This window comes from Anser cygnoides, chromosome 5 (assembly GCF_040182565.1).
Source record: "Anser cygnoides isolate HZ-2024a breed goose chromosome 5, Taihu_goose_T2T_genome, whole genome shotgun sequence".
NCBI lineage: Eukaryota > Metazoa > Chordata > Aves > Anseriformes > Anatidae > Anser > Anser cygnoides.
Genome location: NC_089877.1, coordinates 22,419,606 through 22,443,548, shown reverse-complemented (window position 1 = coordinate 22,443,548; position 23,943 = coordinate 22,419,606). Strand labels below are relative to the sequence as shown.

The following is a 23,943-nucleotide window of genomic DNA, read 5'->3' as shown; positions in this document are numbered from 1 at the left end:
TGAGTTAAAACTATGAGCTATAACTAAGCACTATAATTATAAGACTTCTCTACGTGAGAAAAGCTAACAGCAGTTTTTGAAATCCATGTTGATCCTTATGTCTTGGTTACATTCTCTTTAATATTATCACAGCACATGGATTCTTCCTTGCTTACGCAAAGCATATCCGTTTGCTTCCTATTATATTTACACCTCTCAGTTCACCAAAATCAACAATGGTTCATTTCCACGTAAGCCTAAACTACGTATTCCTTTCTTTGTGGATACTGATTACACCTACAGAGTTGAACAAGAATGAGCTAAGGAACAAGATCATGTGCTATGCTGCTGGTCATACAGACTGCTCAGTTACTCTATTAGTTTTTCCCTCACCATGGTTTTGGATTGCTTCAACAAGTCCTTTCTGATCAAAGCTATTCTGGGCAGCTCAATACACAAATTATTCCCTGTAGGTAGAACCAGACATAGCTAGGGATCTATCGCCAATCTGAGTTAAATTCACGAGTACGGATGTTTTATACAGCACTTCGTTTACTTCTCCCTCGATAGTGCTTGGGCATGCAGAGGCAAATGAAACTCTCATTCAAACAACGAAAAGCCACACAGACACAAAAGCATGTTGTATTGGTTAATAGTGATAGGATCCCTGGAGCACAACAGGACCTTAACAGTAAGTCTCCGGATCAAATGTCACAAACACATCTTGGCAGCGTACCTGGTGGAGGGATTTCTAGATCAGTTGTTTGTTGAACATTAGTACGACCAGGTCTTGGGTCAAAAGCAGGAACCAAAGCAGAAAACTGTCGTTTCAATACATAATCATCATCCCACGTTCTTCTACGTCCTCCTTTGGTTTCATACTCCTCTTCTTCCTTAAGTAAAAAAAAAAGTGGGGGTGTGTATTTTAATTTTATGTTCTGTAACAAAGAATCATTTCATCAAAAATTTAAATGTTCATTATGGAATACAGCAGTAACAAACTAAAGTTGATGCAAAAGATAACCAAGCTGTTACTTAACAGTGTTAGTTCCATTTAACTGGTCAAGCAGGATTTAAAAGAATTAAGCAAAACTGCCAATAAAGAGAAACCAGCATTAGTGGGCTAAACTTAGAACAGGTATCTTTACAATTTCTGGAAAGAAGGAAAATTTCCTTGAAGCACCAAAACGGCATAGGGAAATGCATAGTAGTGCAGACCAGCAAACTTGGTGTAGATACTTTGTGCATTCTACAAAATTTGGAATATCAAAGATTCAAATAAATCAGTGGAGTCAAAATAAATGCAGTAACATTTCTGAAACCAATTAACTTTTTTTGAAAGTATATACCTATATTGATATATAACGTACATACATTTATTTAATCCAGAGATGAAATTACATACCGAAGTACTGGAATTATTATTGTGGGAAGAAATTAACAAGCCTTTGCAAGTATTAATTAGTTATGACTTTTCCAAAACAGGCCTTTAATCTCTTCAGCTCCTCATTGAGGAAGAATTATATAGTGTATGAGAGGGAACAGTGCTGGAACCCAAGAAAGGAAAATTTTCTTTTGCAGATCTGATTCTTGTTGTGTAATCTACTTCTTCCCATGAAAAACAACTGCAAGTTCATTTAACCATTTCTGAAAAGTGGTCAGCAACCTACAAACTGTGGTTACTAATTGCATTGCAGTAAAATAGTATAAATAGTTAAATAATTCTGTCTATTCTTGACTTTGTATCTTTGTGCAGAAAATGAAATATTTAGCGGTGCAATTGAGTTTCTATTGAAAGCATAATCACAGTAGGTTCAAAAGTTTAATGTTTTGGTTAACATGCCTAAACTTTGAGCATATTAACAACAAGAGGAAGTTTCTGCAATTCCATAAAATAATGTTTACACTTATGTAATAAATATTAAACTGACATTTGTGAAGTCTTCTATTTTTCCTCTTAGGCCTTGCAACATTCATTTTGATCACTTCAGTGGTGGTAGAAGCCACTGAATGACCAGCCATTCATCATACCACAGAGGAACCAAATGAAAAGCCAGTATTCACGGTAGCATAGGCAAGACCCATGGGACTAACTTACTTTTTTTCTGTTTGCCTTTCCCTTCCAGATATTCCACTAGCATATGTAAATTATTACCAGCCTACAGTTAAACACATCCCAGAGCACTGCATCACTAAAAAATTTAGCAGCCTGCCCACAAAGTTACACCACTTCATCAACTGGTGACATGGAGAGCCATCATTTCTGTCTGTCAACTTGTTTCCAGGTTGCTCTTAAGATGTCAGTTCTGGCCTATAAGGTTTCAGGGCACGCTGATGTTCCAAAACCTTTTTCTCTGGCAGAAATGTTGAAGGTGGCACAGTTAGTCAAATTTGGACAAGAAAGGACAGCTAACTGGGCAGTGCCTTATCTGGTGAGGCCTTGCAATTTTATGGCACCAATCTGAACAGATAAGAAAACAGCTTTGTTAACACTCAAAATATATGTTAGAACGGGGAAAAGGCACAATGAATGATAATCCTCTAAAAGATATGTTCTTCTTGCAGTCCCAGAGAAGTGTAACATGATTTTAACTTTGGCATATTGTTTGAAGTCTTAGCTGACAGATACTCAGAATTACAGTCACAGATTGGCTAAGGCTGGAAGAAACCTCTGGAGGTCATGGGGTCTGACCTCCTGCTCAAGCAGGGACACCTAAAACAAGTTTCCCAGGACCACGTTCATCCACACATTTTCAAAAAACTCTAAGGAGGGAGACTTCGCTACCTCTTTGCACAACCTATTCCACTGATCCTTCACCTGTACAGTAAAGAAGCGCCTCCTGAAGCACTTCTCCAAACTAGTAGTCCTAAATCTAAATACATTTGTTTTAATTAGAATCATAGAATGGTCTGGGTTGGAAGGGACCTTAAAGGTCATCTAGTTAAGAATCCATAGTGCCAAAAAAAAGTGAATTTTAAGGCATCTGATAGCATAGATAATTAAGTTAAATAGCTATACTGTACCATAACTTCCTCATATTCTTGATCTTCTTGGTTATCATCTTCATTTTCATCGTCTTCTTCATCTGGTTCAGGTAGATCCTCATCATCATCCAACTCTGCCAACAGAGTACTAGCTCGGCAGCTATCAAGAAAATCTATAATACATATATATACACACACATTTATATATTTACATATGGAAGAAAAGACATGGATTTCTTTTAAAGCCAAACTTTGAAAATTAAAAAACAAGCATTGAGAATAGTGAAAAAACAACTCTCACAAACAAGAAAGAGAACTAAAAATAGTACTGATATAGTATATCTAATAAAAGTAGCACATAATATTGCGTAATTAAGATTAACCAGCAAGTGATCAGTTCTTCATCTATCAAACACGTTATGATTACACTTACGTTAAGTTTTGAAAGAATGCAAAAACTGGTACACAAATTAATATTGACTGATTCTATGTTTAACTGTTTTAAAAGAAGGTTAGTGATGCAATTTTTGCTACAAATGCGTAGCTTACACTTCAAATTGCAAGGTAAGGGACATTTAAAATAAATATTTAAGAGCAACATCTTTAAAGATTTAGTTGCTAATGAATTTCTGTAATGAAAAGGTGAAGCCAGTTATGAAGTTCAATTTCACCCACATAGTACTAAGACTTAATCCCCACCCCTCACCCCCCAAAAAACAAAACATAAAAAAAAAAGAGAAGTTCACAATAATCCAAGATGGACTATGATAGAGACGAATCTTTGAAATTTTACATTTTTTCTATACACATAGAAACTGTTTGAACACCCTTTGAACTGTTGTCAAAGCCCCAGTAGAAACTCTAGGGTAACTCACAAAACAATTTGTTCAGCTGTTTATAATTTAAAGACTTGTCACCTAATCAAAATATCAAGTGGCACTTAAAAAAAAAAATAAATGGACATAGCACATGGAGTTGGTTGATTAAGATACCTACAAGTGGCTCAATTCCAATGCCCAGATAATTTCCAAACAATTTTAAAAAGACTTTATAAACAACAAAATAGAGCACATCCAATCAATTTTTTTTAAACAATTCAAGTATTTTTTCTTTCAAGACTCTCTCTCAATCCAATATGCTTCACATTAGGAAGTATTTTCCCATATCTAGCCCTGTTTTTTCTTGTCTTCATTTCATCAACTTAATTCCTAGATATTATCACTCAGCCTAGTTAACTAGAATCTTTCTCAGCATTCATAACTCCCAAATAACTTCCATCCTTATGTCTGTATCTAGCATATAGTGCCCACATAACTTTGCGTTTTGTTCCTCAGATCCCAAAATTCTATTCTTCATGTCAATTTACTTTGTGTTCTTTCCAACTTGTAACAACTACTATGGTCTTGAGATACCTGGAACCTCACATAGAATTTTAAGTGTATAGTGTGTCTAATGGTTGGTAGTTTTCAATCAAAGAGTACTACAAGGTACCTCAGACTGAGCATGTAGTGTTAAACTCTGATTTTAAGTAGAGGCTCATATGTAAACTACATTAAATAATAAAATGATTTGATTAAGGGAAAGATCAAGTGCCCAAATAATCTATGCCATAAATAATCATCATGTGGGATAGAAACTGCTGAACTACAAAGACCTGAAAACATAAGGAAAAATTACTTTTTTAACATTATTTTACTTGAGTACTACTTTACAGAACTAGAAACATATAAATAGTTCAATTTTCAAATACTTATCAGTAAATAAACTACTACATGATAAAAATAACAACAAAAAGGAAAAAAGGAAAAATCATTAATGGGAAGTCTGCTTATGTTCATTTAAAAATGAAACTTACCATATAAAGAATATTCTGCCTCCTGACCTGTATCGCTCTCACTAGATGTTGATGTTAGGCTAGTAGTTAGAGTATTACTAAGCGACTGACCAACAGATAAAACTGTAGTTGCTGTAGCTACATTGCTGCTGCTAGTAACACTGGATGTAGACATGGTCACTGTTGATGTGGTACCAGTTGTAGTCAGATTAGGAAAACTTTGGGCACCCATAAGAGGAGAAGCTATAGATAAAGATATGGTAAGATAAAATAAATGATTTGATGACTTGAAGAGCACAATTTACATGCACGAGTCCTGTGTTGAAAAATATATTTCGGGTTGAAAAATTATCTGATGTGCTATTTTACAATAAAGATTTACAGACTAAAGGGGAAGGGATTCCCAGTGCAAAAGTGCACACTACAATGCAGATGCCCACACCTGAGCATATTCCCTTGTGTACAATTAAAACAAATAAAATTATTAAATAAATCCCCAAATCCCCACTGTAAATTTGAAATTACTTCATTTCAACATCTGAAAAGTATTTCTGATATCTGTTACTCCAATACTGTGGCTGTTTTTAAGCTTAAAATTTAGTTTAAGCTCTAACATCAATATAATTAAAATTATACACGGAAAACAACATAACCATATATAAACAAATTAAAAACAGAACATAAGACAACTTTGAAACCTTTTCTGCATTTTCCTTAATGTTCTTAAAGCACCTCTTACTCGCTATCTTTCACATAACTAGTAGCGCATATATTCATGATGTGTGACAAGACCAGTACTGGCAGTACTGTGAAAAACAAAATTTAGTAACTTATGTTGAATGATTTATATGAAGTAATTTTCAGAATAAGCTAGTGACAACTGAGAGGTTACCTTACCGCACATTCAAATAGAACACAGAAAATGCATTCTAGTTAACAACTGAAACAAAACCGAATTCACTGTAAACTCAATGGAAAGAATTTCAGGTCCTGTACCTACCTGAAATTATACAAATTAAGCCTATACACAACTAATTACACATTTACACCCCAATGCTATGAACATTTTCTCACAACCTTATCTTCAAACACAGATGGTTAATCACATGTTTGCATATGAAAATTTGAGGGGTCATCTATACTTAAATTTAATCATATTTTTCAATCCACTTTTTCTAAAATTTATCAAATGAGTTTTACAGTTTTAAAAGTAAACATTTTCATTATTACAGCTTACATAACGTGATGGATTGTTTTTTAAAAATAATATAAAAATAAAATAAAAGTCTGAATGTCAGACTACTGATGTCTGCAAGGATTACTACCCTTGCAGGAGGACACAATACAAAACAGAACTGTTCCCCTAAGTGGATTTGATAGCTTTTTGAGAAAAATATATGCCACTGTTCTGGTTTTGTATTTGTCTGTCAGATGCTGTTGTTGTCATTTTGGTTTTGTTTTTTCCCCCCACTAGGAACTTAAATATATAAATAGAAATACAAAAATGCAGACTAAAATCAGCAAAGGAGTTCTAGTCAGGTATAGTACTTGATTTTTTTTTTTCTGTGCAGGAAAGAAGAGAGTGAAATTTATTAATTAGTATGCCATATGCCCATCTTTATAAACAAGAAAGTGTGGAATATTTCCAATCCAAAGGGATTTTCTTTGTTGTTAGGAATTTAATAATCACTTGCTCAATATACATATCTTCCACCCACTTCAATAACAGTAAACTCTTTGCTCTTATAATAAAGAGACACAGAAAAAGTCATTAAGTGTAAGTATTTCATTTGCTCAGATCTCAAGAACAAGCAGAAGTTGGCTACCCTAGACACCATATAAATCCTGACAAATACTGGTGTTTTCAATGTTTAAATCGCTACTCATGATTTCAGACAGGTCGTTTTTTTGTTCGTTTGCTTTTTGCTTCTTTTTTGTTGTTTTAATCAAAGGTTTTTACAATGCACTGCTATAATTTTGGTGCGATCGCTCAAATTTAGAATCTAATCTCTTTTTGGGACACAAATTCTCACCGTTTCTTTTTGTATAAAATTAGAATTCCCACATATGGGATAAATTTAAACACAACAAATACAAGTTTTTAATTTATTTCCAATTTTAATGCTGTATGATTTCAAACATGCTTGAAATACGGCAAATACGCTGGTAAAGTGTCCTATGTTCTTCAAAGACTCTCCCTCTCCCCAACACAAAACTACTTCAGAACTAGAGGCACTGAGTATCTGTCTAAAGGGATCGATTACTGGAAATCTTCTGTTTGGTATTTTATTTACATTAAAAAAAAATATATCCCCATCGAAAAAGAAAATACCCACTAGGATCATTTTAAAATCTGCAAAAAGCAAACGACACATCTTCAAGTAAGAAAGCACAGAAGTCTTAGAAAAGCATAAAAGCTTAACAGAAAAACTGGCTGTTTCCTTCTGGTTAGGGTAATTTTACTTTTTCTAACTTGTCTACCTCACGAAGCACTGAGCTCCAAAACACTAAACTACATACCTAACACAAAGCTGGTTGTGCAACATCTCAGATGGGAGTGTTCTGAAAATTCGGAAGAGTGAACTCACAACAAGCAGGTTTACAGTTTACCTGCTAATACCTTGATCCCACACATAATCCAAGAACACGCAAAGGTTGAAGCATGTACATAATACCACTTAAAACAATGTTAACTACAAACTTCCATAAAATTAGTATGTCTAAATGACTTGCTAAATCTAAAGCTTAATGATGTCATTGGAAAACATACACAGAACTGGGTTATTCAGCCTGCTAGAGTACAGGGAAATGTTAAAATGTCACCACACTGCAGTTTACTTTTTCTTTCTACTCTACTCTTACTTCCTAAAGCTCAGACAGAGAATTTCCAGTATGAACAATATGCATTTCCCAAGGAAAACAAAACCATATCAGAAGCAGGCAGACAGAAAGTAAGCATGCAAATTCTGCACAGAACAGATCAGAGAGCAAGAGTATCCCACGTTAGCTTCTGTTGCTAGTCTTCAATCCTCTCAATCTAAACTATACTCTTTCTTCCTAAGCACATAATAAACATCAAATCCAAATCATTTCCATTTGATGGGTACCACAGTGTAATCTGACATCACAGGGCCATGTAACACTTTATAGTTTCCATGAACCCTGTGAGCTATTCACCAGTCCTGTAAGTGCCCATAAAAGCAAGGCTGCTCTAAGTGCATTGCTCTGTTAGGCCAACAAAAGCCAAACTTCTTTAAGTCTAAAGAAAACCAAAGAAATAACAAAAGTTTCAACTAAAAATAAATACAGCTTTTACTTACTTGCAGTACTCATGACATTTCTTCCCAAAGTGTTAGTATTGTTATCACTGCTACTTCGGCTTAAATTCATGTTGTTTGTGGCATTGGTTCGTGCTATGGTTGCCACTCTTCGTACAAACGACTCCAGGCTCGAAGTTTCTCGAGACGATAAGTTAGGAACACTTGCGCTGGAGCTCATTGGTGCCCCAGCAGCCAACAAGGAACTGACTGAAAGTCTGTTACTCGCTGAAGAGCTTAGAGGTCGTTGGGAAGCTGCTTCTTTATTAGTCAGTTCGGAAACAGAACTAACATCAGGAGAGCTGACACTAACAATTCCCATGGATATAGCACTGGACTCCCCAGGAGTACGTATTGAATTATCAGGACCTAACTTCCTTTCTGCATTTTCATTTCCCATGTCCGCTGTTAAGGTGCTGGTGCTTGCACTGGAAGATGACCCTACTTCAGCCTGAGGCACGTTATCAGCGGAAGACAGAACAACAATTGGTTCATGGACGTCAGTGCCTGAAACTATATTTTGCTCCATTACACTTTCTGATCTCCGCTCCATTTTGGTCGAACCCAAGCTGATGTCGCTGCTACTGGCCACGCTACACACAGAACTGCTGCTTCCTTTTCTACTTGAGGAGCCTGCAGCAGCAGTCGTCTTGTCTGGACAGTTGTTTTTCACCAAGCTGCTCCATGACTGCGTTGTGCCTGAAACAGTGGATGAAACAGGTTTGGGTGATGCCGCTGAATCAGGGTCGTACCCTGGTGCAAGCTTGAGGTCAAACTTTCCTTCTGCGCCCATACGGTAAGAGTTAGAGCCACCAGCATCCCAGGTGACATCAATCCAGCCTGGAAAGGGACAGGAGTTTGTGAGATCCAGCAGAAAGCAGACAGGAGCGTGTCAGACAGTAGCTCCACAATGTGGGATCAGCTTCTCATAAGGGCTGCGTGTCCGAATTAATAAAATTACTAAGTAACTCTTAACGCCAATTAAGGAGTGTTTAAACAATTTGGTAACGTAAAAGTGTTGTCAAAGTTATGGCAGCAAGCACAATCAGCTTCTACCTTCAGAGTCCCCGAATCCAGCCAAAAGCCAAGTTTGCTTCAGGAAGGAACCCGACCTACTAGGATCTCTCAAAACGTTATGATGATTCTCTAAACATCCGAAACATATATTACAACGTATCATCATAACTTCATTAATACCTGACAAGAAACTATAATTCCTGCATGGACATTTTATGCTTTTCTCTGTTCAATGCTTGTATATGGGCATATCTACCCTACAGAACACATTTTATGAAATTCGTTAGTTTGGGGTTATTTTTGTCGTATATAGTGAAAGAACGAGTGTACTGATACTCAGCTTTTTCTTTCAATAATTTACACAGACTCAAACATTACTTATTCACAGGAAAAGTCTTACAACAGGTAAGGACTACTTCATGTAAGATTTCAGGGTCGCAAGAAGAGTATGTTTCACGGAAATTTAAAGTGTTATACTGGGATCAGAACAGCACTGAAAAAAAAAATGCTACTCATCTTAGTTTCTTTATTAAATTATGTTCCAGTATTTTGTAAATTAAATGCAATAAACCTGCAATGATGAGGATAACATGCAAAATTTAGCAAACTAGGATAGAAATGGGGACAAAAAATATTAATGCTAGTCTGATATAACACAGAGTCATCTTAAAAAGTTTCTTTCTTGTTTTTCTTATTGCATGTTAACTGTACCAAATTTTGTGTCACTATTTCCATTGATACACGTATTCTTTAAAAACAAAATCCCTAAAGCTCAGTCAGCTTCTGTAACCTCAGACAAAAATTCAAAACAAGATGTCAGGTCCAGAGGCACATGCATGTTTTTCTTTAATAAAACAGAGTAGAGCTCATTTGAAGTAAAATATATATATTTTTAGCACTGTCAGGTGCACTTTTACCTTATAACTATCCAAAAGTCATCACTTTAGACTGAAACAGAAGATCACAGGCAATTTTCTGTTTAGAAATATCACTCTGGAGGAAGAGCATTTAAAAATGCATAACGTAGAAGTAGACATCTCATCCCCATATGAGCAGGCTTATATCACGTTATTATGGTATGATTTTACTCCATCTTCATGAGTTTTATCTGAATAGCTTCATGCCACTAAACCTCTGAAGAGTGAACCTGTGATGCAAGTCTGAATTTTTACCTTTCTACATTTTATTTGACTTTCTTAGTGAATACAAAAAAGAAAGAGGTAAGCTCCATACAGAAACAGTATGATTTTTTACCCTTTATGAGTATCTGGACACAGTGTTTTGAAAAAGTGTAATTAAATTACTATTCTTGTTTTGTATAGTTCCTTCAACTTCAATATTAATTACAAACAGTTCAAAACTTGCACAATTGTGTAAATATACATTATGTACTTGGAGTACTGATGCTGCATTGTTGTCGCCCTGAAACAACTCACGATGTGTTTAAGCTTCTGAATAGCCACAGAAAAGCCAATGGGATACCATTTTCTATTTTCAAGACAACTGTGGCAGGAGTAAGAGTCTGCTGATCATGTATCACACTTCGTAGTCATCACTTGACACATGAACCTCAATTTCACCTTTACTTAATAGGAAAAGTTTACTGGAATATAGGAACAAAAACACTGATTTAATAGACTACTCACCAATAATACTTAACGTCTTAAAAGTGAGAGTGTATCTATGGATACTCTTGCATCTGGTAAGAACAATACATAGAGATGATGGGACAATTCCCTACAAGCTATACTGAATGGCTTAAAAAAGATTAAAAGTTTCAAAACATTTTAGATCATCATACCTTGGACGTTTCTCCCTTTTTAAGGGCCGAGAACTAATAATCTGGCTAGGAGTGACTGAAGATGCTTCAGAAACAAGGCCAGTCTTATGTACACCTAAATAGGGGTGGGCATCAGAGGGAACTGGGAAAGCATGTTCAGCTAACAAGATTATCAGCTCTTTTGGAGCCCCTTCAATATCTCAGCCTCCTGAGCATTGAATTCCATGGCTGTTGCAGGTTTTGATTTTGCTCCCTAAATTATATTACTTTTCACTGTTTTTGAAATAGCAACTTGATCCCAATGAAGCTAGCGAGGTAGGAAAGGTACAGGATACAACAAAAGTCAAGAAAAATATTGCAAATGCTAAGCTAGAAGAAATGAAGAATGTAATCATAGATGTTGCAGGCTCAAAGCTTAATCAATCAGTTTGCATCAACCAACCTGGCATATTTTTAATTCTTCATAATGAATGTAAAAATAACAATTTGGTATTTTAATTAAGCAAAGCTCTGAAGATGTTTTATTTACAACAAGATTTTTTCCCATGCATTGAAATGGAATTTCACAAATGGACCACAATGGTTACAGTATTTGAGTTCCTTCTCTCCAAGATCCTGAAATTTCTATCAGCTTCTTCAAGAAACTACAGAAGGAATAGTTTAATACTACCAATTTCACATTTAGATAGAAATGAAACATAAAATACTCATACTACAGAGTTTTACAAATTCAGGCAATTTGTGCTCACCATTATGCAATTCTCCTGTAACAGTGCCTTCACCCTGTGGGCTTCCATCCTGGTCTCTCCATTTCCAATCAATTCCTCTAATTACACGAGCTCCTGGAACCATGTATTTCAAAACCTGAGAACGCACCAGACGTCGCTGTCTTCGCAGATTGGCTTCAGCTTCCTTAGCAGCTTTTCCTACAAGAAATGTAAATTGAAATTGGAAGACTGAAAAATGCAGCAATATTGATTAGGGAATAAATCTGAGCTTGTTTTTAAGCAAGCTCCAAGGCAAAAGTCAATGTGTTTTTTCCACTCTCATTTTTATAGGTGATGTTCATTAGGATTCTAAGAGAACAAACAGGACGTACACTTTCTTTTTCTTACCCAACTGATCTTCACATACTCCATTCACAGTGCCATAAAGTTCAAATCCAGACAGGGAGAGGTAGTGTGTTTGCCCACTGGCATTCTTTCCCATCTGTTTTATTCGAACATGTCTCCAACCTTGTTTCTCATCCTTTGGAGGATCTAAAGGCCATGTTGCTGTAGACCTTCAAATTCATTCGAAAGAGGTATGGTTGGGGAGAACAGGAGAGCGGAAAAAAAACACAAAACACACAAAAACAACAGTTTAGAACCAAAACCAAACCATGACAGCAATCATTTATGGATAAAATCAGAAAACTGCCAAGAACATGAGAAATATAAAACCTAGCAACATTAGGGACAAATTCTAGATGAGTGCTGGTGTTACTATTTTCTCAAATAAATAAATAAATAAAATGCGAATTTACAATGATAGAAAATCACAAATACTTTTACATGAACCATAAAGAGAACTTATGAATCACTTATTTTCCAGCCCACGCTTAATAATCTGCGCCACCTACCACTTTTTTACATAATTATTTATTATACCTATGGCATACATTAAGTTAGTCTACAGCCAAGTATGTATTTAACTGAGCTCCATTTTATAAAAGCTGGTAAAATACACTGACATACCCTGGTTCGTTGAGACTACAGTCATCAACATGAGTATACAAAGTAGTCCAGTTCTGTCCATCCTTAGACACCTGGAAAACCCAATTTCTGAGAGCAGATCGTCCATAACCTCGAGCATGGCGTAACGTGTAAGCTGATGGTATAACCCAAAGGCCAAGATCTATGGCAAACCAAGCATTCTTATCATCATTAGTATGACAATTGAGAGCTGAACTGTCACGGCTTAGGATGTCTTCTAAACGGCCATAAGGCAGATTTCTTCCTTCTGAGGATGTAACCACTACTAACCCATAGGCTGCTGGATTTACCCACTCATATGCAGTTCTATATTAAAAAGAGAAATGTACTGTTCAATTATTACTTACATTAAAAAACAGATATCAGTAACATTTGACAGTTTACTGCAAGTTATTGATTACATCAGAGTTTATTACAAACTGAAGCAGTTAATATCATCTTAGATAATTAGATAACTTCAGAGACATTCCAAAAATGTTACTTTACTACAGCAGTTAACAAAAGACCCAACCCTTCCCATCCCTTCATTTCTTCAGCAAGAATACAAACAAATTCTCAATCCAACTTCAGAGATTTCTATTTTTGTTTTAGTTAAGCAGAGAAAAAAGAAATATAATTCTATTGATCACCAGTAAAAGCAAAGGAAACTCCCATTCTTAAAAAAAAAAAATATAACAGACTTCATTATGAATTTTCATTTTTTTCTCTCTGGATATAGTTTACTAAATTTTAATTCAAAATATTTAGCTTTGAAAAATACTCACTTTGCATTTGTCCCAATCCAGTAAATAATTCCATTTTCATCAAAATCATGTTGATGCCTGAATACAAATGTTTGGCCTTCACGTAGTTTTCGTACAAAAACAAATGAAGCCCTATCAAAGTCGTACCATTGCTTTGCTACCTACACACGAATGAAGAAAAGAAATTAGAGATGCAGAATGCAACCTTTCCTCGTGAACCGCACATGGTACGTTGCTCACCATTTTCAGGAGATACTGTTCTAGAGATTCAACAGTTGCCAACGGCTCCATCTTTAGCATTCTGCCAGTTCGATCTATTAATGATGTCTCCCCTGAAGCACGTTCCAAACGAAACCTCAACCGTCTTGTCAGTATCTGAAAGAGTACCTAAACATTAATATAGACTCTTCTTCTGTATACATTTTATAATATTAAGAAAAGCAATGTTTCACTAACACAGGCTCAGCGCCTCATCATTTCTGTGTGCAATTTAAACAAGCACTATATTCTAATTTAATGCTTTTAAAATGTTCCCTTAGTGCTTCATTTTTTCAGTTAACTCAACAATTCTTCAGTGACAATCAACATAATACAGTTACTAATTCAAGTGAATATTTTAATGTTTCATGTTTTTTATAGCTTTTATTTCTTCCCTTTTTTTTTTTTTTACTAAGACCTATAGTAATAATATAAAACCTCAATATCCAATGGCAGCAGTGTTTTTGCAGCTTCCTGCAACCATCTTCTGATATTTAACATCAAAATAAAAACATTTGCACTTCACTATCATTTTACGCAATCTTCAAGTGTACTTTCAAACTGGACAAAACCAAGCAATGTTTTTTTGTGAAGCTGCATCTTTCCTTTCCACGAAGCTACTACTCTTTGCTCAATCAGATAATGACAGGACAAGGGGTAATGGTTTTAAACTAAAAGAGGGAATAAGTAGATTAAGAGGAAATTCTTCACTAAGAGGGTGGTGAGGCACTGGCACAGGTTGCCCAGAGAAGTTGTGGATGCCCCATCCCTGAAGGTATGCGAAACCAGGTTAGGGGAGGCCCTGAGCAACCTGATCTAGTGGGTAGCATCCCTGCCTATGGCAGGGGGGTTGGAAGGAGATGATCTTTAAGGTCCCTTCCAACCTGAGCCATTCTATCATTCTATGATAATCATACAGCTAAGATGACAGCAGATGGGCACACTGTCCTATGTGGGGCCCTTTTAACCATTACAGCCCATCTCTAGTCATTATAAACGAGCTTGTCTTATAACCATCTTCAACAAAATACTACTTTTAGGATATAATTAGATTCTAGTAATGAGGATATTCCCATACAAAAAGAATACTCAAGGACAAAAAACAAACAAGAAAATAATACTCAAGGACAAAAAACAAACAAGCAAATAATATCTCTTCAGTCAAAATTTACTACTACGTTCACTTCACAGTATAAAAAAAAAATGGAAGCAGAGGAAAACCCAAACATTCCAGTTAGGTATTAGAAGAAATAAATGCAAAAAAGTTTGTTCTTCAGCTAATTCTATCCAATTTACAAGAAAGCATTTCATACAGATTTAACATGCGTAACTTTTCCTGAAATTCATATAAAATGTTTGGTTGTTTATCACAGAGTATCACATACTGTTATCACTGTACCTGAAGATTATATGTAGATCCTGGTGTATCATACAAGTGGAGAGGTAGACGTTCAATAGATTCTAACACTGCTATCAATTTCCGAATTAATGCAACTGCTGGACGACTGTGAAAGTGAACAGTCACTATGTTACCACACAAAGAGGAATAAACAAAATCTACAGTATCTCAGAGAATAGTACCCAGCTGTAGTAAATATCTTAACATGTTAAGAATGTTCCTTTGTCTTTTAATTTTTTTAAACATACATTACCACATCACAAACACAAGATATTTTTTTTAACCTACCTTTCATCATCTTCGTTTTCACTGAATGCTGTTTTGAAAACATTTATTCTCTCTACTAGTTGACTACAGTCTTGTTTCACATCTAAATCGATGTTCTAAGAAGAAAAAAAATATATTACTTCTAATACAGCACAGCATATTCATTCTTTACATTGGCAAAAATATCTGTTTTTTTAAAAATCTTTATTTTTTTTTTATTTAAATCTCTTTTTATTTAAAATCTTTATTTCATTTTTTTAATTTAAAATCTTTATATCAAAAGCTAAATTACATCAGCCATTATAACCGACCAGACTTTTAATATCACATTTGAATTAAAGTAATTTATTGTGATAGTATACATTCAATGGGTCAGATCACTTACTGTTGCAAGTCTGCCTCATTTTCAAGACAGAAAAAAGCCACATCTATAATAGATTTATTTATTTTTAATTAAGACTTATGCCTACATTTTCTTTCAAAAGTTTTGCTTCAGAGACTTATGTTCTGTAAACTCACATTATTTAAAACTGTAAGCAATGATTGAACTAAGCCACTACTGCACATTTCGTACGGAGAAATAGTATTCTCATCCTTCAAAAGTACAATTAAGTTTTCCAAAGCAGTCTTCATTAAATCTCTCCAGGTGTTTTCTCCTTCAATACACTGAAAGACAAAAAGACAATTATGATGAAACAAGCTAACAGTATTTTTCAAATGAACACGTGAAAAAAGTGTCCCAGTAAAGCATATAACTAGGAATTGCATGCATAAAAAAACCCTCACAGTTCAGATATACATATTGTGACTATCTCACATGACATAGAACAGTCTGAATATTGCTATGTGATTTCCACTGACATCATATGCTATAAATTACAGGAGGTACACTTACCTGTCTGTTTGTATGAAGTTCCCATGCAGACTCTAACTGTGTTGCTATGTTCCTCAGTGTTACAACTACTCCTCTAGGCATGCTTTCAACAGCTTTAAAATGATCATCGTATAAATCTCTTGCCATAGTGCGTACCTACAAAAGGATTTTCGTAATCACAAGTCTTGTGTTACTGTAATATGAGACCACTATTATTATTATTTAAGGTTCTAAAAAGTTGGTTTTCTTTTTTGTGTTTTTAAAAGAAGTCCAGGATAGACAAAAATAGGTAAGAACAGAAACCTATCATACAACATACATCATAAGTTGCAAAGGCTAAATACAATGCAAAGATGAAAGGTTAAAAGCACAGAGAAAAATAAAAGGACATAAACATAATCTTACAGAAATTTACAGAAACTAAGCTTACCATCATACATTAAGTTACAGTGCAAAAGTAGCAGAAAAGACAGTTCTCAGTCTACAAATCTTCAGTACTGTATCAGTGTTCTGGTAATATTTTAGAAGTAAGAGTAATCATTTTTTAAAAATATGGAATTATGAACGCTCTATTTGCATTCCCTAAACCAAATCCCACAAGTCGTCTTTAAGTGACCTTATTCTAAGAACTTTTTTTTTTTTTTTTTTTTAAAGCTGCAGTTGCATATGGACCTAAGCAAGGTAAGGTCTATACATGAAAGACAGAAGAGTAAAAATGCATTCTTTTCGGATGCTTAAATGCTTGAGACCTGAATGTTACAGTTACAATAACATTGAAGATGACATTTTATTTATTCCTAGGGCAGCAAGTTTAATATTCATAATATAAATCTAAAACACAGATGTTATTTACATGGGTTATTAGTGACCTACTCATGACATTTCTAACAACAATTACCAAAACATTCAAAACATTCAAACCAACTACAAAACTTCCATCAACTCAAAATGATAACTGGAGCAACTTATGGATGAATTACTAATTACATATGCCAGTAACTTAGAAAGGTATGTTGATCATTATGCCTTTTCTTTCTTTGCATTAAAAAACAGACACCTACAGAATTACAAACACATATGCCAGGAAGAAGGATTGGATTATCTTATGTTTTTAAAAGAAAATCTGTTTTCATTTAAAAGAGTATGGAGTTTTCTAAGACTGCTGGACAAAACCATCTGCCTTAGAAGTGCTTTGTTATAAGTCAGGTTTTCCCCTTTAAACTTGGCATTAAATTGTATACAGCTGAAATTAGAGATCTTAATCCTCTAAAAGGAAATTATATCACATATAACACATGCATGTTGAAAAATAAAGCAAGCTATATTAAACTGTAAGTATAAAATTCACACATGCTCACCAACCTTCTGCTTTGTCTTCTCCAGTTTAGATTTTAGCTTTCTTCCTCTCTTACCAGTCCAGCCAGTCACAAATTCTGACCCTGCAATGTATTTTTTTTTTTTTTTAAAAAAAAGTCAGAATTCCCACAAGTATGAAAACCAAACAAACTAACGAAACCTACCTTATCTACACTTGCTCCTACCTGTTCATTACACATACCTACATACTTACCCAAAGAGGTTTCAGCTGTAAATGAATGCTTTGTTCCTCTGTTAGACTCAAACACAAAGCCTGGGAGATCTTCTTTCAGTATTGTAGCTTGCTGACCGTCAGAATTGTGGATAGCGATTTCTCCTTCTTTCAAACAGGTGAGCGACCAGTTTCCGACAGTAAGTTTAGTTGGCCCTGGTGCTGATAAAATTGGCTGACTTGTGGTAGATGGTTTTACTTGGCTTCGCGCTCTTTGCAACTTCTCAAGGAATTCACTCCTACTTTCTATTTAAAAACAAACATACATTTTTTTTTCTAACAATTGATTCCACCATCATATATCTCAAGCATTTTTTTTTTTGCATGAGCAAAACAACTGAGTACATTCAATGCAAAATTAAGTTTGAAATTAAGGGTTTTTAAGTACCCTGAACTTCTTCCCACTCTATGTTCTCCAACAGTGATTTATTCCACAATCACATCAATATGGACTACGCAACTCTTTCTAAATGATGCTACTGACAGATGTGTTAATTCATTTTTACAGTAATAATAGATCAAAGAAATCAATGACAAATCTTCAGGTTTGTAAAAATAAATTCTCATTATTGCCAGCATGAACTATTTGTGTTTTAGAAATAGGAAATTAAATGAATTCTCCAATAGGAAAACAGCAATCAAATTCATAGTTTACAGCAGGGGAAGAAAAGATGCTTAAGCCATATAAAAAAAAAAAAAAAAAAAATCACAGAACTTTAGAGTATGATGATCAATATGTGGTAAAAGGAATTTGTTCAGATTAACTGTCACAAAGGCAACAGAAAATAATATTTTAAGTTACATTAAAATTTTCATTCATCTCTTTTGCAGAACTTCTGAATTCACCTCAGAGAAAGTAAGAAAGCCACATTTATGTAACCTACCACAGTTACATTATGCTAAATCAGGTTATAATGTAGATGCTCCTATTCCTTTTTTAGTAACTACAAAATTTTTCAAGACATATATATCTGAGAGAAACATGAAATAAATCTAATGGCACCACGAAATATTTATATGGAGATATCACTTAATTGATGATAAACAGGCTCATATCCTACATTTTGGATATGCAGGTAATCTAGCTTGAAACTATTCTAAACACCTCGCTTTCAATTATTTTTTAATACTGTAGTAGTAACAAGACTGCATGCTACATTAAAACTACTATTTAAGATAATTCCAGAATATTTAATGAGTTCGTATTTTAGAAAAATCTTTATAGATTATTGATTTTTTTATTTTATCTCAACTTTAAGGATAAGAATTGATACCAATTTTATAAACATAACATTTGTAGTCTGTGCACATGCAAAATTGCTGTTTTCTTTTTGCTGCAATGACTTACGCTCTAGGTTTTTCAAGTCTGCCAGCTTAACTATTGTACAATACTAAAAAACAACAGAAAAACTTTCCATATGCAAAATAAATATGCACTGCTGAGGCATAACATTCATTATTGTTTAAAATTCACAGAAGCCAGGGAGGTTTGTAAAAAAAATTTTGAAAATTTGTATGAGAAATTAAAATTCTGTTAATGAATCACTTCCAAATTTCCATAATTACATTTTTACGTATTTATTATGCAACCCATTGCACTGAAAGTGCAATAATTTAACGTGGCTGGAAATAATTTCAGGCTCCCTTAGACAGAATTTTGAAAGTCACTTAAAAAATTACCATTGAATTTCAATTTTTGCATTGAATTTTTTTTTTCCCTAAGAAATCAAACAAACAAGTATTAAGCTAATGAGGAGAGGGGTGAGGACAGACCTTCCAAAAATGTTCATAGTATATATATATGTCCCCACATCCCCTCCAGCCTTCATCATGCAATACACACCAACAAATTCCATTAGTCAACCCTCTATATTCTTGCCAGTCATGAAGTTACTAAAAAGTATACCATGAGATTAATCAGCAATGATTTAAGACAGCAGAACATATAGTATAGTTCAGGACTTAAAAACAAAGATACTATTCTGAATCTATACTGTGTAGTATTTTTAGTTAAATCTTAACAAATACTAGTTTCATATCTAAAGTGAAAGAGAGGCTGCTGCACATGCTTAACAGCTAGCTAATGGTTAAACTTCAGGCAAACTACATTGCAATGTCAGCATTCTTAGTAGATGTCTGCTTGACAAAAAAATTTAAAAAGCCTGATTTAATCCAGTTTAGCACCCTCCCTGCCATAATATCCACGGTAGATCCCAAGTTTTTGGGCAAGATATCTATTTGATCATATATACAAAAAATACATAGGAAGAGAAACATCATCTTAAATTGATTATCTGACTAATCTTCACTCCAAATTCATCTGAGTAGTCCCATTCAACTCATCTTCTATAAACAGTAAGAACCCATCCCATCATCTGGGAGGAAGCAAGCAGAATTGGCATTCAAGGGCCATGATGATTTAAGAAACTAACCACATGGATTTTCTTAAAATTATATTGTATGATAAACAAGTATATCAACACAGAAACTGCTTGCCTTGCTTAAAGAATGCAAGAATACACTTTTGGGGGAAAAAAAGAAAAAAATTCCAAAGTGGCTTCCAATTGTGTTATAATCCAAAACCACACCATACCACAATTTGTCTTCGTGCCTCAAAATTCACAAATAATGTCATTAGCACTTCATTTCTATCCTGAATCATAATATGTTCTGTTATTTCACTCAATGGCTTGTTGAAAACAAAAATATTGCAAAGCGTTTTATGTCTGCTGGTTCATAAATGTATGAACTGCTGCAAAAAAGATAAAACAATAAAGGAGGGTTGTTTCTGCATCCAGAACAAGTTGTGTATTCTGTACAGAAAATTAAAAAAAAAAAAACAAAAAAAAAACTGTAGACTGCCAGTGCATGAGGTCTGTTCCCTTATCCTCCCTCCGACAAACAATTAAGACACTGTAATTTGTTTCCCAGTCTTGATGAGAAACTTTCCATTACTTTGTCTTCAAACACATGCAATTTCATTCTGCTAGCTAGAAGCAAACAACAAATTGCCATTTCAACCTGCTTTTCCTGGGACGGCCACTACAAAGTGCTTTTAATGACGGGGGTGAAAAAATTAGGTATGCATGGAGAAGATTCAAAACAAAACCAAGTTAATACGCTTCCACTGGCAAGATGTTTACTTAACACAATTCACCCAAGTCAAGTTATAGTCACATGCTATCTGATGAAAAGCATCACAATTAACTGACCACCTTCCACCTGTTTACATCCTTTACTATTTAGTAAGCCAATTCCTGCAAAACAAAATAGCTCCAATCAAATTATATAAACAAACAAAGTAGTCTCAAAAATTAAGTTGGATTTGAACTGAGAAGAAATACTACCTGAACTATCGGATCCTCCTTCGGGGCTTCCACTGGAATACATTGTGGCCAGTTTCCCATCCAAGATAAATCTGAACCATCCATTACTACCATTAGACAGCTCCAGGGCTGCAGCATCACTCCAGATATACAGGCAGTCCCTGCCCCTAATGATTGACCAGTCTCTCCAGTGATATGGTTTACCCTGTTGAAGTTCTTTAGCATCCTCCTGTGGTTCATCCTCCTGTAATAAAATTATATTTAATCACAAAATACACACACACTGCATAAAACCAGAACAGAATACACAAATCTTGAAAAGGATTGAAGCGGAAAATAAAGTACTCAAACCAAAAAGGTTTAGGAACTAAGTTTTTCTGTCTGTAAAATCCATCTTTAAAAGTATTCATTAACAGAATAAGATACTTTGAAAAAGTTTCTTTTCAAGTGCAGATTTACTCAATAACAACAGCCTACTGACAGGGATATATATCCCACCTCTCTTCAAATCTCATATTGTGAGAACAGAATGGTTAAGGCTGGAAGACCCCTCTGGAAGGCATCTTGTTCAACTCCCTTGCCACCTAGGACTAGTTGTCCAAAACCACGTCCAGACAGCTCTTAAATACCAAAGCCAACACTAAAAAAAAAATACCACCACCCCTTCAACCAAAAACTTAGGGCACAACTATAAATCTTAATTAAATGGATAAGAAAATTATCTGAGCTGTCCATAACTTACTGTTGGAAATGAGCAAATAACTTCAATGTGCCCTTAAGCTTTTCATCATGTAGAAAATTATTTTTTTTGTGTGTTTTCATTACATTCCATAACAAGGCTTAAAACCACCTGCAATTACTTGATACATGCACATTGAAAGAGATGCACTGCGTTCAGAAAGGATTAATTTCATTTAGCACTCTTGTTCAAACTACAAGATACTACAGTGGTCAAGAGGTTTTGGCACAAAGTAAATACAAATAGGAAAACTCAGCAGATAATGTTCTAATGGGATATTAAGTTACAAAACAATAATGACAACAACAATCAAAACAATTAAACAAGTGGCATACAATAAGCATTAAATTAATAACCTACCTATCTAGCTACCTTCCTCTGGACATTTTCATAATATTAACAATTATATTACAAGTGCTGGTTTTACAGGAACAAATAAAGGTAGCAATTCTGTACTTACTTTCTCAGGTTTAGATTCCTCTTCATTCTCATCATCAGATGAAGGCCCCGCCAAAGTTGACACTTTACTAATTACACCAAGTCTAGCCAGTTGGTCTAGAAAAAGATCACCACCTTTATCCACCAAATCCCTTATGATTTGCAAGGCTAGCAAATGGCCATCATCATCATCCTGTCATAAATTGGGATGGAAAGGAAACAATAAGTGAGATTTCTACTTAAAAGTATCTTGACATGCTGAACATCATAGCCAGTTACAGATGGATGCCATAAACAACACTTTAAGGTTAGCTATTAATAAGCATGTGGTGTCAATAGGTATAATCTCCTTTTTACAGTGGTTTCATTAGTACAAAAGAAAAAAAATGAAAAGTTTTCTTTCTTCCTACCTCTTGATCAAGAACTGTAGCTGTTATTTCAACCAGTATTGTGGGCAGATTGTGGCCAGCATCAGAGTCACAAACCTCCTTCAGTAGTGCCTCAGAACAAAAATGTATCATTTTTCTAATGAGAGCAAGACTTGCTTTCCTTTAAAACAGACCATAGGAAAAGGTTCTTACCAAGCAGTAAGCAAACAGCAATCAAAGCAAGAAGTTCAAGATAAAAATAGCTTTTGCACTACATTTATGCATGCTTACAGAAATAATTTTTTGAAATGAATTCCAGTTCTGCTTGCCAGATAGTAAGTCTCAGATTAATTCCAAGAATGATCCACCTACAGATTTTTTCGATTCTACAGCACCATGACAGTCTAACGTATTTTTGTCTCCTTCACCCTTCCCAAGTCAAACCAGTTCTACATTCTGTCTTTATCCATACTTAGTGATGGCAATTCACTTCTGCACACTTTATCTGCCTCCCAGGTCCCATCTCAGCCTTACGTCTGTCACATACTTCCAGCATTTTGGTTAGATCTCAAGTTCTAAAGTCTAAAAAAAAGTCTGTTTTAAGTCTATAAAACCATGCCATTTTCCCTACTAAAACGTAAAATTAATATGGAATATGGTTACTTGTGTATGATTAAAACATAATTTATTTTTGAGTGACTTTTAAATACATGATTTACCAGATTCAAAAAGAAAACTCTGAAACATGGACAGCTACTATTTTTCACATCTTCAACAGAAGTTAATCATACAGAGATGGTTAACACCATTTCTTTTTTCCTTTCATTAAAATGGCCTAGTTTAAGCTGCCCAAAGGTACTACACCCATAAATACACAGAGAATACAAGAGATTAAGCAAATGTTATGTTTGTATAATGTAAAAGGCTGAGAGGTTCTGGTCAGACAGTTTATCACAAATACTATGCCACCCACAGTATCCTTTTAAGTATCAAATCAGATTGCATTTTTAATTCTCTCAATAAGAGGTATCTTCTTCAGTTGATAAACATTTAAGCTGTCAAAAAGTCTTCCAAAACTTCCTGAAATAGCTTTTCCCAGTCTCTCTCATTTTCCCATTAATGTATCTTGATACTACTTCATTAGCTTTCCTCTCCATGACAGCAGCTACGAACAGCTGTGACCAAATACACATGATCCTGTGTGCAAAGTGCTACAAGAACATAGTATTCTTCCATCATGCTTCAGCAGTCAAGAGCATGCTTCTCTCTCCCAGTTC

General features: G+C 34.8%; 1 protein-coding gene across 9 annotated transcripts in view; it reads right to left on the bottom strand.

The window, feature by feature from the left end:
• Positions 1 to 23,943, bottom strand: part of HECTD1 (HECT domain E3 ubiquitin protein ligase 1) — a 63,420-nt gene that overhangs the window by 13,275 nt on the left and 26,202 nt on the right. For 3 of the 9 annotated variants that reach the window (XM_066997250.1, XM_066997255.1, XM_066997251.1), the window contains exons 11-29: positions 22,709 to 22,847; positions 22,321 to 22,491; positions 21,143 to 21,365; positions 21,008 to 21,052; positions 17,778 to 18,041; positions 17,570 to 17,646; positions 16,229 to 16,363; positions 15,853 to 15,999; positions 15,355 to 15,449; positions 15,067 to 15,172; positions 13,650 to 13,784; positions 13,431 to 13,570; positions 12,649 to 12,972; positions 12,028 to 12,194; positions 11,662 to 11,838; positions 8,119 to 8,955; positions 4,820 to 5,041; positions 3,004 to 3,137; positions 716 to 872 (exon numbers count right to left, since the gene is read on the bottom strand). In XM_066997250.1, the coding sequence (XP_066853351.1) occupies positions 716 to 872; positions 3,004 to 3,137; positions 4,820 to 5,041; positions 8,119 to 8,955; positions 11,662 to 11,838; positions 12,028 to 12,194; positions 12,649 to 12,972; positions 13,431 to 13,570; positions 13,650 to 13,784; positions 15,067 to 15,172; positions 15,355 to 15,449; positions 15,853 to 15,999; positions 16,229 to 16,363; positions 17,570 to 17,646; positions 17,778 to 18,041; positions 21,008 to 21,052; positions 21,143 to 21,365; positions 22,321 to 22,491; positions 22,709 to 22,847 (3,695 nt within the window). The remainder of the gene's footprint in view (positions 1 to 715; positions 873 to 3,003; positions 3,138 to 4,819; positions 5,042 to 8,118; positions 8,956 to 11,661; positions 11,839 to 12,027; positions 12,195 to 12,648; positions 12,973 to 13,430; positions 13,571 to 13,649; positions 13,785 to 15,066; positions 15,173 to 15,354; positions 15,450 to 15,852; positions 16,000 to 16,228; positions 16,364 to 17,569; positions 17,647 to 17,777; positions 18,042 to 21,007; positions 21,053 to 21,142; positions 21,366 to 22,320; positions 22,492 to 22,708; positions 22,848 to 23,943) is intronic. The other 6 variants (XM_066997252.1, XM_066997253.1, XM_066997256.1 and 3 more) reach the window with 4 other exon arrangements.